Source organism: Anguilla anguilla, chromosome 9 (assembly GCF_013347855.1).
Source record: "Anguilla anguilla isolate fAngAng1 chromosome 9, fAngAng1.pri, whole genome shotgun sequence".
NCBI lineage: Eukaryota > Metazoa > Chordata > Actinopteri > Anguilliformes > Anguillidae > Anguilla > Anguilla anguilla.
Window position 1 is genome coordinate 18,541,055 of NC_049209.1, and position 17,280 is coordinate 18,558,334.

General features: G+C 41.2%; 1 protein-coding gene across 8 annotated transcripts in view; it reads left to right on the plus strand.

Moving 5' to 3' along the window:
• The first annotated feature begins 7,007 nt into the window (after window positions 1–7,007).
• Window positions 7,008–17,280, plus strand: part of LOC118235738 (glutamate receptor 4-like) — a 70,253-nt gene continuing 59,980 nt past the window's right edge. For 4 of the 8 annotated variants that reach the window (XR_004766909.1, XR_004766910.1, XM_035433469.1 and 1 more), the window contains exons 1-2: window positions 7,010–7,343; window positions 8,325–8,483. Coding sequence is in view for 6 of the 8 variants with exons in the window: in XM_035433469.1 (XP_035289360.1) it covers window positions 7,256–7,343; window positions 8,325–8,483 (247 nt within the window). In the remaining 2 variants the exon portion in view is untranslated. Of the gene's footprint in view, window positions 7,344–8,324; window positions 8,484–17,280 lie in introns of all 8 variants that reach the window. The other 4 variants (XM_035433472.1, XM_035433473.1, XM_035433470.1 and 1 more) reach the window with 2 other exon arrangements.

The window sequence follows — 17,280 nt, forward strand, 5'->3', positions numbered from 1 at the left end:
ATTCCTCACGCTAAAGGCTGCTTTGTGTGTGTGAGTGTGTGTGTGTGTGAGAGAGAGAGAGAGAGAGGGAGAGAGAGAGACTTGTCCTTGGTGACGATGAAGGGATAAATTAAAGATGCTTCTGCTGAGGAAACTGCTCCTCCAGGACCAGGCATTTGATCCGATTCCCTCACAGCACTAGTGCGCATTATAAGAGGAGGTCAGCAGCACCTACTGTTGCATATGCATTCCTGCTTAGTGTGGCACCTGCATCTGATTAAGTTCAACCTTAATTAGCCTTCCTTTGCATCCCAGAGTGCCTACAGTACTGTTATAGAGAAAGAATCTGTTCCTTTTGCACTTTACTGCATTAGTGAGGTTATGTTCACATAATTTTTTATAATCTTTTTAATGTTCCCACCAATCCTTTTATTATAAAGACATGCCAGATGTAGTTCTTAAAACTCTTGTAGAACAGTTCCATTCCAAACTTAAACCAATGCCCAGGCACAAACAGACAACTGATTATACATCATTATAATCATTCATGCTCAATTTGAAGCTCATATTTTAATGTAAACTAATGTCTGGTGGTAAAGGCTTTGCCTAATATCTGTAATGGACATTGTTATTTAAGTGCTGGGATGTCCATTACTGATATCTAACATGAGAATGTGATTGCACTACATACAATGCACAGCCATTGTGAACAGCACAATATATTGCAGCCATCAGTGTGCTTTAACTCATACTGCTTGTTATAGTAAGGTCCTGCAAGGTCCTGCTCCGCCATCTGTGTCAAGGAACATTGGAAACATGAAGGTTACACACATATGTTCTTTGCCATGTGACCAAATAGCTGACCAATACGTACACTGCAAAAATATTTTGGTATTCCTTTTTAGTGTTGAATGGGAATGTAGGAATCAGTATTTGAGATTTGGAAATTATAGCAAGAGATGTATCTTTATATGTAGCTTAGTCTTTTTATTGCAATTTTCTGGTATATTGTTATTTGGTGTTTTTTTGAGTTTTAAGATGTGATGTGCCAGTTATGCCGGGCCACAAACAGAAGTAATCTACTGATGACAAGGCACAAACCTCCTTCCATTTCCTGAGACTGTAAAATATTCCCAGGTCACTGTGAATGTAGCCACAGCAGCCCAGTGCATTCATTGTGTCTACATCATAGTTGCATGATTCCAGTGGTTCACTGTCTAAAAGTGCCCCCAAATCCCACTGCACTCCTGGAGCTCTTAGGTCTCAGGAAAGGTTAATAAGTATTTGGGATGGTACATGGGATGGTAAAACAGAATGATCACGTCACTGCCCCCTATCAGGACCCATGCTTCTGCATCAGCCAGGCAGGAGCAACAAAACTATCCTGCCTGCTTTCTTGTGCCAACTCCTCCTGTGATCATCTCAGCTTCAAGCTTCCTGGGAACTTGCAGCAGGAGAAGCAAGATGAGCCAATGAGCTGCTGAATGGCAGGGCTCTGGGGACTGTGAGATGCAGAAATGCAGAATCTATTAAGGCGTACCTTTAAGTTCAGAAAATATGCCAACAAATCCCTGGGCCAGGCCGGCAGGTATCTGATTCATCTGAGACCTGCATTTAACTCACTTCCTGTACCAACTCCACCCCCCTCTCAACCTGCCCCACAACACAGCCCCCTCTGATGTTTTTGTGTCAGTGATTATGTGGTCTCTCTCCTGGGCATAATGGACTGTTTTTATTTCTTTTTTTCAGATTTGATTGTACTTTGATATGGAGTGCAACAACATTCATTAATGACACTGATTGCACATGCACTGGTTTTTCCTTTGTAGCATCTAGCATGCTTTTCCACGCATAAATAGTGTGGTGTCGTTGGTTTAATACAAACATATGATGATTTTTGGCTTCACACAGTCACAGTATTTAACTGTTGCTGAGAACAACAATCCTTTCCTGTAGGTTAAGTAAGTTAAATGTTCAGCTAAAAAAAATGAAGATTTGTTAAAATCTTAAATGTTTGGTTCAGAACTAAAGATTTAGCTTGTCTCAGATTGACCAGCAACTAAATATAATAAATGAAAAATCTTGGGTTTAAATGTTTTTGGAAATATATGCGAATTAGTCATGCCCATTGGTGACTGGCAGGGCTGATTATGAGAAATGGCCGGGCGAAGAGAAGGGGGCTGCTGTGAAATGCAATGTTACAAGAGCATGATGACTGACAAAATGCATTTCTCTTTGGCACAGTCTCTTTAGATACAGGCCGTCCTTCATAATCATGTCATGTCTGATGTTCAGTATGTGGGTAAGCACAATCTGTTGTCTAAATAAGTCTGTTTGGTACAGACACATTTCACTCCAGGTTAACATACCTAGCAAGCAAAATCATACAGTATGTAATTCCACTGCCTTTTGTAAGTAACAGTTACTAACCTGTTCACTTGATTGCCAGAGACACTACATTTTCAAAACTATGTGGACACCCCTTCTAATTTGTGGTTTCAGCTATTTCAGCCACACCCATTGCTAACAGGTGCATAAAATCAAGCATGCAGCCATGCAATCTCCATTGACAAACACTGGCAGTAGAATGGGTCGTACTGAAGAGAGTGGAGACTTTCAACATGGCAATGTCATCGGATGCCACCTCTCCAACAATGCAATTTATCAAATTTCTGCCCTGCTAGTGTTGCTCCAGTAAACTCTTAGTGCTGTTATTGTGAAGTGGAAACGTTTAGAGCAACAACAACTCAGCCGCAAAGCAGTAGGCCACACAAGATCACAGAACAGGGCCATCAAGTGCTGAAGCGTGTGGCGGGTGAAAATCGTCCGTCCTTAGTTACAACATTCACTGTACAGTACCAAGCTACCTCCGGAAACTACGTCAGTACAAGAAATGTTCACCTAGAGCTTCATGAAATGGGTTTCCATGGTCGAGCAGCTGTACTGTACACAAGCCTTAAATCATCTTGCGCAATACCAAGCATTGGCTAGAGTCGTGTAAAACACACCGCCACTGGACTGTGGAGCAGTGGAAACACGTTCTCAAGAGTGATGAATCACGCTTCAATATCAGGCATTCCGACGAACAAATTTGGGTTTGGCGAAATGCATAGCGCCTACTGGGTCAAATAGTGCCAACTATAAAGTTTGGTGAAGGAGGAATAATGGTCTGGGTAATAATGGCTGTTTTTTTTTTGTTTTTTCTAGGCTGCAGGTTCAGCGTACCTTTAAGCAAGTCCAATTTATCAAAATCTGTTTATTGGGAAGTGAAAATTAATGTTAATGTTGAAATGTATTGGTCAAAGTTAAAAATAATTCCCTCTGAACTTGCTGAATTGACCATATGCTACACTATTCTGTACGCACACAAATATAATTCAGCTCTTCATCTCTGTATTCCGGTTCAAATAAATATAGTCAGCCATCAAAGTGATGAGGTTTGACAACATCCTCGTAATAGTGTGATGAATGATTAGCTAGTGCAACATGTTCAGATTTTGGATTTTCAACATTATCTTATAAAGGTAGGCTAATCCACATTAAAGTAAGTATAATTTTAAATTGAAGATCTGCTGTCCTTTTATGGAGTAGCTGTGGCCTGCCAAATAGCCTACATCCACCCGAGCTGAGTAATCAGAGGTAATCAGAAATGGGGCAAATACCTTTTCACAGAAATAATTTAAATAATTTTAAAAATGTGTTTTGTGTACACTCAGGTCTCGTTTGTCTAATATTACATTTGGTCGAAAGATCTGAAAGCATTCAGTGTGACAAATATGCGATAATAGAGAAAATCAGGAAGGGGGAAAAAATACTTGTTCACGGCACTATATAATAGTAAGAGCAGGCAGGACTGTCCCTGCCATTGGATTCAACCTTCTTGGGCTCCTTTACACTCGTAATAGCACAACAATAAGAAACAGCTGAATCCACAGATTCATTTTATGCCATGGGTTTTGACATGGTTAGAATTCTTCCCCTCACACAGAATCACCTGTATCACCTGTGTGCTGTATATGTGATCATGTGTAGGCAGTAATCACATCAAATAAAAAAGGCTTATAATTACTTTTTAAATATGTTGAGGAGATTAACCTAAATTAATTTGAAGCAGCTGTTGCTGATAGCATTTTTGCTGCATTGAAATGAACAATTATCATTGCTATGAGGCAATATTAGTCCCATAAAAAGTCAAACGGTATGTATTTATAGTCAGTTCAATGCCAGATTCTGAAAATATGTTCTAGCCAGTTCCAAGGAAGGGTAAAAATGCAATATTTAGTCAGCCCTCTAACAATAATGCTGGTAAATATTTGTGGTGGAATTTAAACAGATTAATCCTTGTTCATGAATTACAAAACATCCCCATACTCAAATAATCATTGTGGTTAAGCAGTGGACAATCCTGTAGCCTCAATAAACACAGATGACATGCATTGGTCTGTGGCCTCAGCATGACACAGCGAACTGAGCAAAGTACCACAGACCTGGTTATGGGTTTAGGACTGGAAATCTTTGGGAACGGTGTTGTATTTGCTTTTGTTTATTGAACAGTAATTACTTTACAGCCATCTGGCCATTAGAATATGTCAAATGTATGCACAGCAAATGGATAAGGGCAACTTTCAGTATTGTGAAAGTATTTCCCCCCTTTCTGATTACCTCTGATTAATTAGCTCAGTGGATTTGAGCTATTTGGCAGGCCACAGCTGCTCCATGAAAGGACTCCAGATCTTCATTTTAAAATTATTCTTCCTTATATTAGTGCCATGAAAAAAATATTTGTGTGTTTTGTGTTTAATACTGCATTTTGTCTAAATATCTGAAGCCATTCAGAGTGACAAATATTCAATAATAGAGTAAACCAGGAAAGGGGCAAATACTTTTTCATGGCACTGTATAGGAAGTATAATTTTAAAATGAAGATCTGCAGTCCTTGTAAGCAGCAGCTGTGGCCTGCCAAATAGCCTACATCCACCCTAGATGATTAGTGGCATTCATAATCACAAAATCAAAGGAATCCAAGCCATGCTTCATTTCCTTCTGCAACAATGAATCGGAACAAGAAACCTTGCTACCAGGGAATGTGAATGGATTCAGGAATGTGCAGCGTGACTGTTTTCTAAAACCACTATAATTTTTACTTTTAGAAGCAAAGAAACAAAGTAAAACAGCTGTGTGATACCTGTAGTAGAACTCATTCAGAGTGAGTGTTCATTCTGAGCAAGTACTACTCCTGTAAGACAGAGGACCACAAAACCCTGAATACTTTACAATGTGTGTCACTGTAAGGTAGTCAGAAACTTCCTTCATCACGTACAAAAATGGTTAGAGGCAATTAGGAACATACACTAAAACTGAAATAATATTTTAAAAACTCCAGAAAGTGAACTATCCCTTTAAAGTACATTTCTATTGCATTGTCACTATCACTTTCCTCAGACTTAATCATTGGGTATTTTATTGTGTGGTTCTTATACAGATTTTATTTGTTCATCATTATAAAAATCTTTACAACTGTATCGATCTATATAACATGGGAATTCCCTGGACAGCACAAAGGTAGTACTGACACCAGGAAAGGGAAGCGAAAATGGAACCTAATTTGAAAGACAAGACTGATAAAACCATTTTCAACATGTCCAACCTGACATACATCACAGGGAAGGGTAATCTATATGACATTGCCAGCAGCAGTCTTTCAGAACACTGTGGATATCTAAACCTTTTTATTGCTTGTTTAATAATCATCCATCTTGTAGTAGAGAGAGGGTAGAAGAGCAATCACCACGGAGACCTTCAGATAGAGCTGTTTAAATTATCATTATGAATTCTCATCTCAGTCAATGCATTCAAGCTATTCACATAATTTGTCTATAATTCAAGAGGTGGAAAACACATTGTAGAGAGAGTAAGAGTTCACAATGCCAGTGAATTTCAAATAACAGTTCTATAGCCTTCTTACTTGACCTGAATGTCATGATAGCGCTTCCCAACATGCACTGCTATTCAAAACGATATTGTAGTGTGCATGGTTTCATTTCAGACAAAATGTGTTCACCTCAACAGGCTAATGGTGCGGATTATTGAGGACTCGACTATTATCATAAAAATAAAAATGTACTTTATTTATGGAGCACCTTTCATACAAGTTGTTTGTAGCCCAAAGTCCGTCACAGAAAACATTATTTCACAGATCTTAAAATGCTATCCTTCAAAGAGAAGTGGAAATACTGTATGTGGCTCTTGTTCGTTGCTTAATTATCTGTACTGAGGTGGTCAATACACTGCAAACATAGCCAACTAATTATTACACGCCGTCGATGCGTGAGGGAGAGACGATAATTTCAATGTTATTAGCATGGCTGTAACTAAAAACATTTGTGGTTGCTTTACTAAAACCGTATCCTAACTTGACAGTGTTGCCTAGCTGCACCTGTTATACAAGAAAGGTCGCGTTGAATTTGAGGGAGTATGTAGCATGGAGACTGTGTCCTCTAAATAATAGCCCTTCAGAAATATTTTAGCAAAGTAAACTGCGTAGAATAAAAAACTGCATCTATGAGGGAAAATTGAGACCAATTTGTCTAGAAATCAATTTCGAGGACGGCATTATTTTTTACTATTTTTACACATCATAGATATTGTTACGCGGTGTGTATGTGTGTGTGTGCGCGCGCGGATAGCTGCATTACAAGTTCCCAAACTGATTCCAAATTTGGTAGGCTACTTAGGCAGGTTATTTGCGATATGTGTGTTCCAGAAATCAAGTATAGCGACGAGATAATACCGTCGCTATACAGAATTTTCTGTCAAGCAGCGTGGATGAGGTAACTAAAATAATGACAGTAGGTTACTGCAACTACCTCACATTATCACCAACTCATTTGATGAAGCATCAGATAATCCTTCCCGAAACTAGTCCAAACGCATTGAACGATTGGGCCAGAAGGAAATAGTAAAAAGACGGCAGGAAAGGAAAATGGGAATAGGATACGTACAATTCTGAAGGGTGGGGGGGGGGGGGTGTCTACAGGGTCGAGAGAAAGCGCATGTCTCATCTCCCTCAATGCAGGCAGCCGCTAGACTGCCCACCACTGGTGACTTTCCCCCATCTTGCATGTAACGTTAACCACCGGACGGATCCACACCAGCGGCCGTGGGCACTGCGGGAAAAAAACACCCGGGATGGATTGCTAGTAGTCGGTTTCTCTTCATTCTCTCTCTCCGTGTGTCACCATCCTCAATGTCTCTCAACAGTTTTTAACTAAACAAAATGAGGATTAATTGCAGGCAGCTTCTCTTGCTATTTTCTGGCTTTTGGCGGCTGACAATGGGAGCTTTTCCGAGCAGCGTTCAGATTGGTAAGTGAGGTCTATTTAATGTACATTTTTTTGGCCGCTGGAATTGCCTTACGAGTTTTTTTTTTTTTTTTTCGTTCTAAGTGACAACACTGATTCATAAGTCTTTTGAAATATGTCTTCACATGCAGTGTAATCAAATAACATAAACCAATCAAGGCATATTGTTGTTCGTTCGCATTTATGGTTTTATGTCAAAGTGTTAAACATATATTATATATTACTGCCCTAGTCTCATATATGTTTTAGCATGCTTTGTTCTGCAATATATTTCATTTTAAGCGTCACTGCAGCATTCTCTTCGCCAGTCTCGGACGGGATGTTTCGCCTGCACAATCGGATCATTGATGAGCTCCCTTGAAAGTTCATAAACGATTACTGTTCTATAGTGGTTTAATTCGGCCATTTAAGTGTACAGGATTGTTATTCGTGTTTTTTTTTTTTTTTTTTTTTTTTCTTTTGACGGAGCTGGTTTAATTTATTCCAGTATTGCATCATTTATTGTGAAGTAGCAAAGACCCTGCTCATATGAGATTCCTGTCGCTGTCTCAACCTGCAGATAAACTTCACATGTGAAATATCGTGTTAAATATGGTCCTTTGATTTCACAAGACGTTCGTTTAATCGACGCAGTATTTGTACAGGAATTACATTTCCCCACTTGGCTGTATTTGCAGAGGTTGACAGGTATCTTATAATTTTATTCGTATAAACTGAAACTTAAAAAAACGTTCCATGCGGTCATTCTCGGTTGAATTTAAGCATTCAAACAACTCGTTTTTCAAAACACTTATTTCCTTGCACTATATTAGATGTATATTGCCCCTGGTTGACTGGCGTAAGAGATATATGGGGCACTTAAATGCGTATTTGTCATTACTGTTGATTTTCAAATGCAAAGCATCCTTTAGCTCGAGGAATATAAAATCCATACCTTATCTCTCTTTTCCCACCCTCTCTCTCTCTCTCTCTCTCTCTCTGCAGGTGGGCTGTTCATCAGAAACACAGATCAGGAATACACTGCATTTCGTTTAGCAATCTTTCTACACAACACCAGCCCAAATGCCTCAGAAGCACCTTTTAACCTGGTCCCTCATGTGGACAACATTGAGACAGCCAACAGCTTCGCAGTTACCAATGCCTGTAAGTAAGCGTGGGGACAGACGGCGTGCGTGTGATTCGACCGCAGTGGTGGAGGGGTGGGGTGTGGGTGTAATAGCGAGGAAGGTTCTGTTTGTGGCCACCAACTTCACAGTTATGGAGGTGCCCCTGTCAGCACCTCTGAGAAGTGTAATTCAGCTTCAAGCATCCATTCATCTTGACCTTGTTTTTACCAAACTGCTGCTGCATGTGTATTCCCTGGATCACACCCAGTGTCAGGGATCTGATCATCTGCTGTGCTGTGGGAACATTACATTCCTGGGTTGCTGAATGGCATGCATTTAAAACAAATGCATTTTATCGGCCTCGTCCGTGTTCTTGCTTCCAATGGCAAAAGGAAGCCACTGTCTGTTCTTAACATGGTTGTTGTAGGTGTGTATGCCATTGTGAGTGCATGTCTGCAGCAGAGTGTTTGTGTGTTTGCGTGGGGGGGATGGGGGATGGGGGGGTTTGATTGGGTGAGCTTTTCATTTATTGTGCTCAGAATGCAGGTTAATTCTGTCATTGTTGTTTGAAAGCCGTTGCTGGTGGCCCCTTGATTTTGGTCTTTTGGAGTAAAAATGGCGTGAATTCAGATGTGCCCCGGGCAGCGTTGGTCTGGGTACGTAGTGACTTGGTCTCTCTGCTTTCATGACGCCACATGATGGCTCTGCCCGGCCCCCCTCCCTGCGCCGCGTTCAGGCTTTTGTCATGTCCCATCATTCTCACGCTCGCTCTTCCCTGAGGTCGGCGCGGCTCGGTCGCTGTGTGGGTTCACACTCGCGCCCACGCACAGCGTCACACGGCGGTGGTGCTCATCGATGTCAGAACCGAGTGAACCCTGGGCATTCGGCTGCCTTCCCCTGCGCTGGATGCTGCTCCTGTTGTTTTTGTTTTCTTTCGTTTTCTAGCGGCCGTTTTTATCCCTCATCGGGGAGACATTCCACTGCGAAGGGATGAGTAGCCTGTCCCGATGATTCTTTACCTCCAGGGTCAATACAAGTAAATACTAAAAAGCAAAGCAATTTTTCTTTTCTCTTTTATCTACAGCGTGGTATTAGAAAATCAATGGCTAAATCAAGCGCAGAATGTGCGTGGGTGACTGATGTTCTAAAAAGGGACGCTCTGACCTTGAGGATTTCCTGGTTGCAGAAGCGTGAAAAGGTCATAAACCGTGATACCTTTTTAACAGTCGGTTTCATTTAAGAATTGCACACATATTACTGCACGGTCCCTTGATATCGGCACTGCTGGATGTTCATCTCCCACTGCAAAGCATAAAGCCTCTTATGACGGTGGGAAGCCGCAGAAGTCATTTTGATTGCATTCGCAGTATTCCCCTGTCTTGACAAGCAAACCATGTGAATTGGAGTGTCTTAGAATCACTGCATCTTTTCATCTGGAAATGTTAAATTACTGGCCATGTTAGTTTTTTGTACATTCCAAATATAGATTATGAAATCTCAGTGGGAGCTAAACTGACTGGAAGAGCTCCAAAATTCCTTTTGAGAAAGGACAGAGACATTTTGCCTTTTTCTGAAGAGGCATGTTTTCATTTTGCCTGTGGTTAGCATTGGTTAGCAATGTTCAAAGGAACTGCCATTACCTTCACAAGCAGAATATTTTTTAAATCGTATTGACAGACACCCTTCATGACTATTTTACAATTTAATGAGAAACAGGCAGAATAAGTTTGATGTATGTGTATATGAAACATGACCAGAACATTTCCGTGTTGTTGAAACTTTTTTCCTTGTTGTACTATCTCAAAACCAAATAAATATCATAGCCGACTATGTCCCTCATTGTTCTTAAAACATTAATTGCTTACTGAGTACCTGTTAAGGGTGTCTTTAGAGGCACCTGCTTTGCCAAACTCCAAATTTATTTGTCACAAAAAAATTGTTTCATGTGTCAATGTGCATAAAATATGCATGCATATTTGCACTACAGTGGCTCATCTTAGAAGATGGAAGATAAACAAAAGTGAATGAAGATATGAGGCAGTAAAGCATTTTACTGTTGCTGTTTATTTAAGTGCTGTGCGACTGCAGGGTTGCTGAAAATATCATCTTCGTCTCAGAGGATCTGATATCATGCCTTCAATATTTTTGTGGCGGTGTGGGGAGAGGTCATAAAGAGAGGTTTTCGCTCACATCTTTCAGGATTACTTATCACTGGGAATGGTGGGAAACAGAGACATTAACCCTGTGCCGCCTACCAAGGCCACACTGCCTGCGTTGACTTTGAAAAAATACGTTCTCTGGACTGGAATAATCTTTCTGGAGTCAGGCATTCACAGGGCTCACTGAAATGATTGACATGCAAAAGCTTTGAGTCTGAGCTCTCATCTCATAGCTGCTGTCCTTTGGCGTGGCACATGCATGGCCAGTGGTGACACTGGCGGTTCCATTTGCTAGAAAAACGACATCCTGGAGAAAACAGTTGAGAGACAGGGGGAAACTGGGAGGGACCCAATAAACTGCAGTCTGAGGGACGTGGCTAAGGTGATACACCTGCTTGAACCATGAGTTAACTGGTTCTTAATTGGCAACAAGCGAGAGTGGGTTAACCTGACTGCGAGTTTAATCACAGGAGAGCAATTGTGCACGTTATGAATTTTTGTCCCCCCTGAACTGCACTTTAAAAGACTCCATTAAAAGAGGAAGACAAACAGACCCACTTCCCGTAATGATCGCGGGCCGTATGAAGTGAGTGAGTAACAAATGAACGGACATGCTGTGCGTCCCTCCGAGCAAACGCGGCGCGCAATCCATGACCGGATCAATGGACCGCATGGCCAGAGGATGCTGGGAAGCGTGTAATCGAAAGGGACTGCACTGAGCGGGGGCTCTCGATGCCCGGCTCGGCCCGGCTCATCTGTCACCGTTTCCATTCAGATTAGAGCATAAAATGTTGTTCCCTTGTTTTTTCCCCCTCTTCGTTGAGATTTCGGTGTCAATCGACAGCGACTGCTTGGGTGTTGGTGCCACCGTCCCCCTTCCTCTTCTTTTGCTTTATGTTCTTAAGATTGATCTAAGAGTAACTGTTTCTATAAGAGCCACATATTCAGGTGAGTGATGCGCTCAGTATTCTGTGCTGTGCCTGTGGAGGCGGTGGGGGGTGGGATATCTGTTATAAGCATTGTGCTTTTTGTTCAGACTGGGCCTCCTGAGCCCGAGGGGGGCAGGTAAACGTGATACAGACATTTGAAGAGTCGGGATCTGGCTGTTCTGAAAGGGCACTGCCAAAAGCATGGAGGGGCATCTAGGCACCCTAAAATACCCAGACCAGGTCTCCAAATATTTATATAGACAGCCTTTGAGGGAGTCTCACAGTCGCAGTCGCACTATATCTGCCCATCATCCTAATAAAAGGTTATGGAATTGTAAAGCGCCTCATCAAGAAGCCAAGGTACTGGATGTTCTAACGTACAAATCTCTGTTATTAAATCACACAAAGGCACTGTTCTTTCCCTTCCAGCCCACAATTCTTCATTCAGCCTCTGTGGCTTCAGTGAATGATCTCTTGGATTCTGCCCACGTCCGTCTGAACGAGGGAGGGAGGGAGGGAGAGTCAGTGGATGGGGCTGGTCAGCAGTAGCTACCCTAAATGCGTGGAGAAGGTCCTCCAGAGGCTGGTGTCGTGGCGCTCGGTGCATGTGCTGAGTGTGTACGCACGGTCAGTGACTGATTGCACTGCAGTACAGACATGCCATTCCTCTGCACCCTGTTTGAGTCAAAGTTTGTACCAGGGTCCACCCTGTTCTGGGTAGCACTTTGATGAAAATGAATAAAGCTTTGAAAGATCCTAACCTTTTCTTCATGGGGGCAAGAGCTTACCTCACTCTCCAGAGTGCAATGAGTGTGCATGTGCTTATTGTGTGTTTTAATTTAAAGCATACCCACTGACTTAAGATTCATTCAGCTTTAATGGATTGAAGGCATCACTGCCTGTTGGTCATTGGCCTTGTGTGGTAGCTGTCAAGATTATATATATATATATATATATATTATATATATAGAAGGATAAGTGTTGCCACATGCATAGCAAGGAAAATTATAATGGAATGTCAGTCCAATTTTCTCCATCAGTGGAGGCAGCCACTTTAATAACAAGGTGTTTCCAGATTACTTACCACCCCTGTTAAAATATAAAATAGATTAGACTTGTCATTTATAAGTGTGCGATGGGGAAAAAAAAGTTTTCCTTGCTTCAAGCTGCAAAGTCATTTGTTTAGAAATGCGCACAGCAGGAATAAAGTTTTGTCCCTGTCCGTGGTGCTGAAACAGCACAAGCGCACCGAGTGACTGTGAACTGCAAATTGTATCCTGGTAAACAGAGACATGGACTGGTCCCCGAACTCAGCATGCATACTAAAATATAGATTGTGTTGCCACATACCCTTTCATGTCTAAATTATAATGCTATGTACTGATTGTAAAAAGTGTTTATTAGAGTTGCCAGTACTAGGCATCCACAGGAATGAGGGGGACCACAGGACTCATTTAATCCCTTTTATATATTTTAACCCCAAGGGCGGCTGTCCTCAGCCCTCGGTGCTGACTGGTTATGCAACAGCCTAGACTGAACCCACTCGTGTCATTTTTATTTAGACTCTGCCTGAAAGGACAGGCATTAATACAGGGTCTGAGAAGGCACAGTGTAATTTTGCTATAAATATATTTTCCCTAACTACTGCTACCCAAGGGAAATGGAATATCAGCTTACAGGGCACAAAATCATTTCATTGTGTGTTTTTAGCTTACACAAATGTTTTTGCAAGGACACGTTTGGAATATTTTATCTATCCATTGTATTTGTTTATTTCCAGCTGAATACTGTCAATGTCAAAATTTGTATTGATTCAAATGGTATTTGATTCATTAATCATTCACTTATATTAAGCTGTGAGCTTGGGTCATCGTTAATATCAGTAATATTTTTATCTGCTTTTTACTGGTTGCCTTTAGCTTTAGATGGGTTTCATGAAGTTCTTTTTCTCCATCAAGTTAAACTGCACATGTAATTCTTGTTGTGAAGGCATGGCATATTTATTAGCCTATGGAGAAGTATTGTGATAATGAGCAGTGTGAGTCCATGCCATTTCCAGAAGCTATAGAATAGCTGACCGTTCCTGACCTTTCTGCTGTCCTGGTGCTGAGACCCTGTAGACAGACCATAGCTTGTCTGCCATTTTGATATGAATGGAGTCTCTAGGTTACTCCAAAATAGTCTATGCATATAATGGAACATACACAGAGGAAATGGCTACCGTTTAAATGTTTTGAAAATCTTTTTTTTTTTTATCAGAGAGAGAGTGAGAGAGAGAGAGAGAGAGAGAGATTTAAGGAGTTTACCCATTTCTACAAATTCAGATTTGATGTATTTTAATTAGGGGTGTACAATATGTTGATCTTAGAATGTGAAAGATTGAAATTTCAGATCTCTAAAATTTAGAGAGATTGGAAGTATCATTGGAAGGTTCAGAGCTACTGTACATTCCATCAGAACTGTTTAACTGAACGCTCGCTAATACTGCTCCTAGGCTCCATTTTAACCCCTCCTGCCCCGTTGCCCCACAAGCCAATAGCATCATACATAGCAGGCAGTACCTCTTAACACGAAATACTGGATTGGATAGCTTGTTTACCTGATTGGCATTCTTTTGTAATACCCCTCTAACCTGAAAGCATACCGCAGCATGGCTGACACAGAAAAATAATTTAATTTCCGATTTATGGTCTAGTCATACTTCAGAGCCCTATTTCAGCCTCACTATGCATTTCATTCTCCGCTGGAAGCTGTGCTTTTTTATTTATAAAAAACCTGACTCAAAATTCCTGCAATTTCAGCATTTTTTAGCTGTTTTTATTTAGCAAAAATGCATGTGAGTGCTGTTTACATTTTGAAACAGGTGTGGTATTTATTAAAATATGTTTGAATGAGTGGTCTTTCCGTTATTCTTTCATTAGCATTTTAAATACTTCAATGCTATAGGCAGTGTTTGTTTTCTTTTGGGTCTGTATTTTCTTAAAATGGTGCAAATGGAGAATTGCATAGTTACCAGTTTGGTTGTAGTGTACCGAAACTTGGAAAATAGTCTTAGAAAAGCAACCTGAGAAAAAAAAACATAACCCATATTGTGAATTGGTATTTATCCTAAAAAAATTGTGATATGACATTTTGGCTATATCGCCCACCCCCTAGTTTGAATGAATATCAAAGTACAGTCTCAATTTTCAATGTGCTAGACTGTCATTCTGTATTCAAACAACACTATGTCACACAACTGAGTCGACCTTTGCTCTTTCATTTTGCAACCAGCAAGCAAGCATGACTTGACATATGGGTCAGTTTACATGTAGTAACTGACAGCTTAACAAGCTCTGAGAAACGAGACATTCATGCTCCCCTGAACCCCCATCAGTAATACAGATGAGACACTCTCTAATACAGGAGAAGGTATGTTCTGTATATACCGGAGCTAGTGATGTAATTAACCTGAATCTACGTAACTTCTACTTGAACCACATCCATCTGACTCTTGCTTTTGCTTTTGGCATTATAACAGCTGAATTAGGCTTCATGGGGAATTACATTTTGACTTACTTTTAAAAACCATAGTTTCCTTTCCTGGCATTACAAACCCAGCAGTTTATTTCTAATAGCACATTTTCTCACTTCATTTGTGCTTTGTAATAATAAAACTACAATAAATACAACTGTGCTTGAAGGGCTACCCTTCTTGTAGTCTTAATTGATAGAAATTAATAATTTATAGGTGTTTTACCAAATTACGGAAAGAGATGCAACAATTTTTATTTCTACCATTACTTTGAATAGATTGATATTAAATTGTCCCCGGAATGTGCCGTCACTCGGGTGACCACTTAACCTTCACTTAACTTTCTAGGCATGTAACAACGCTCACACAGTATTATGGGCTGTCTCTTGAGCTATTGTAATGATAATAGGTGAGGATATTGCATTTTATTTCACTGGGTATTTATGGTTTGAACCCTCTGGTTAGTGTTAATTTACTGAGGTGGTGTCATCTTGGGTGAGATATTGGGTACAAAATCCATTGATTCAAAAGGCAGAAAAATAACGAGGCAAGTCGTTTGAAAAGGTGCAGGGAATTACATGAATACATGTTCTATCCAAACTGATGTTCATGTACCATAAGTGTGTCATTGTTTCTCCTATGTCAGTGTGACCCAGCTTCATTGTGTTGAGTGTCCAGTTACATGTGTTAAAATATTCATATGCACAGATTCACCGAAGAATTGTGTTTTGTATGGTGCATCCAACTAAACAGTAGTGTGGTAAGGTACATAATCTAATCCTAGCCATGTTAGAGCTGACTGTGGCTGGCAATCCAAAATGAGAAATTTTCTCATATTAGCATCCTTTACTATTTCAGAGCATTTCAAAACCTTTGGGGGTGCCGGGTAGCTCATCCTATCTAGGCATAGTCCTAGTAAATTGATGGGCCCAATGGTCTGGTGTCAAATCTAGACTGTGTCAGTGCTTGACTGCGGCGTCACCCAGGGGTGGGGGGTTTCAGGCAGCCGGAATTATTGTGTCTCATCACGCATCGGCGACTGCTACTGGTCAATGGGGTGCCCGCAATTCTACCTCTTAAGCTGTACTTAAAATGTCTTCCTCCAACTCATGTTTGTGCAATCTCGACTGACCAAATATAGCATGACACGAAGCTGCGGTTGACATCACATGCTTCTAAGGAGAACACCACCTTCTCCAAAATTCGGGCATTCCAGAGTGCAGAGAGAGAGAAAAAGGGGGGGGGGGGGGGTAGAAAAATAGTGAAAAGAAAAGAGGAAAAACCACCCTTCAATTATGAAAGATTTCAAAATTGACTGGTCAGATTAGATTATATGTGATACTGTACCATACTGTGCAAGAACAACAAAAACAATTAGCTGATTTCCCTCCAGTGCAATGGCCACGTTCTGTGACCTGTATAGTAAAGGGCCAATTTGTCATCTTCATGATGGCATCTGGAACATCGGCTGTGATTCCTGCAGCCATCCCTTGACTGCAGAGCCATGACTGCACACCAAGCATAACATGATATGGTCCAGGGGCTAAAAGCCAGTTCCAGTGAGTGGGTCTTGAATTTCACAGCATTGCAGACAGCAGTATACGGTGGTTTGAAAGCACATTTCACTGTGGAGAAAGATGCTCTACTAATGCAAACACAGAGTCAGGAAGCCAGGACAGTGATCCATAACTGGCTTTCTCTGGATATTCTCTCTCTCTCTCTCTCTCTCTCTCTCTCTCTCTCTCTCTCTCTCTCTCTCTCTCTCTCTCTCTCTCTCTCTCTCTCTCTCTCTCTCTCTCTCTCTCTCTCTCTCTCTCTCTCTCTCTCTCTCTCTCTCTCTCTCTCTCTCTCTCTCTCTCTCTCTCTCTCTCTCTCTCTCTCTCTCTCTCTCTCTCTCTCTCTCTCTCTCTAACACACACACACAGAATGAGGCTGGTTAATGAAGCAAACACTGCCTCTGATGATTCTTGGAGAACACTCACAAAAGGATTTTCTTCCCAGAGCTCCAGGCAAGTCTCCAGTATTTCTCCTAGTGTTAATCGGTTACAGGCAGGCTGGAGAAGTCTCAGCTGAACACAGGAGATCGGGGTCTGCTGAACGTCTAACAGGGACTAGGGAGATGTTCCTGATGGAGCAACACGGTCTCGAATTTGGTAAGCTTGTATTGGCCAATTCTTGTACCACCACATAAGGTTCTGCACCAAAGCCTCATTGACTCTGATTTTGAGGCTG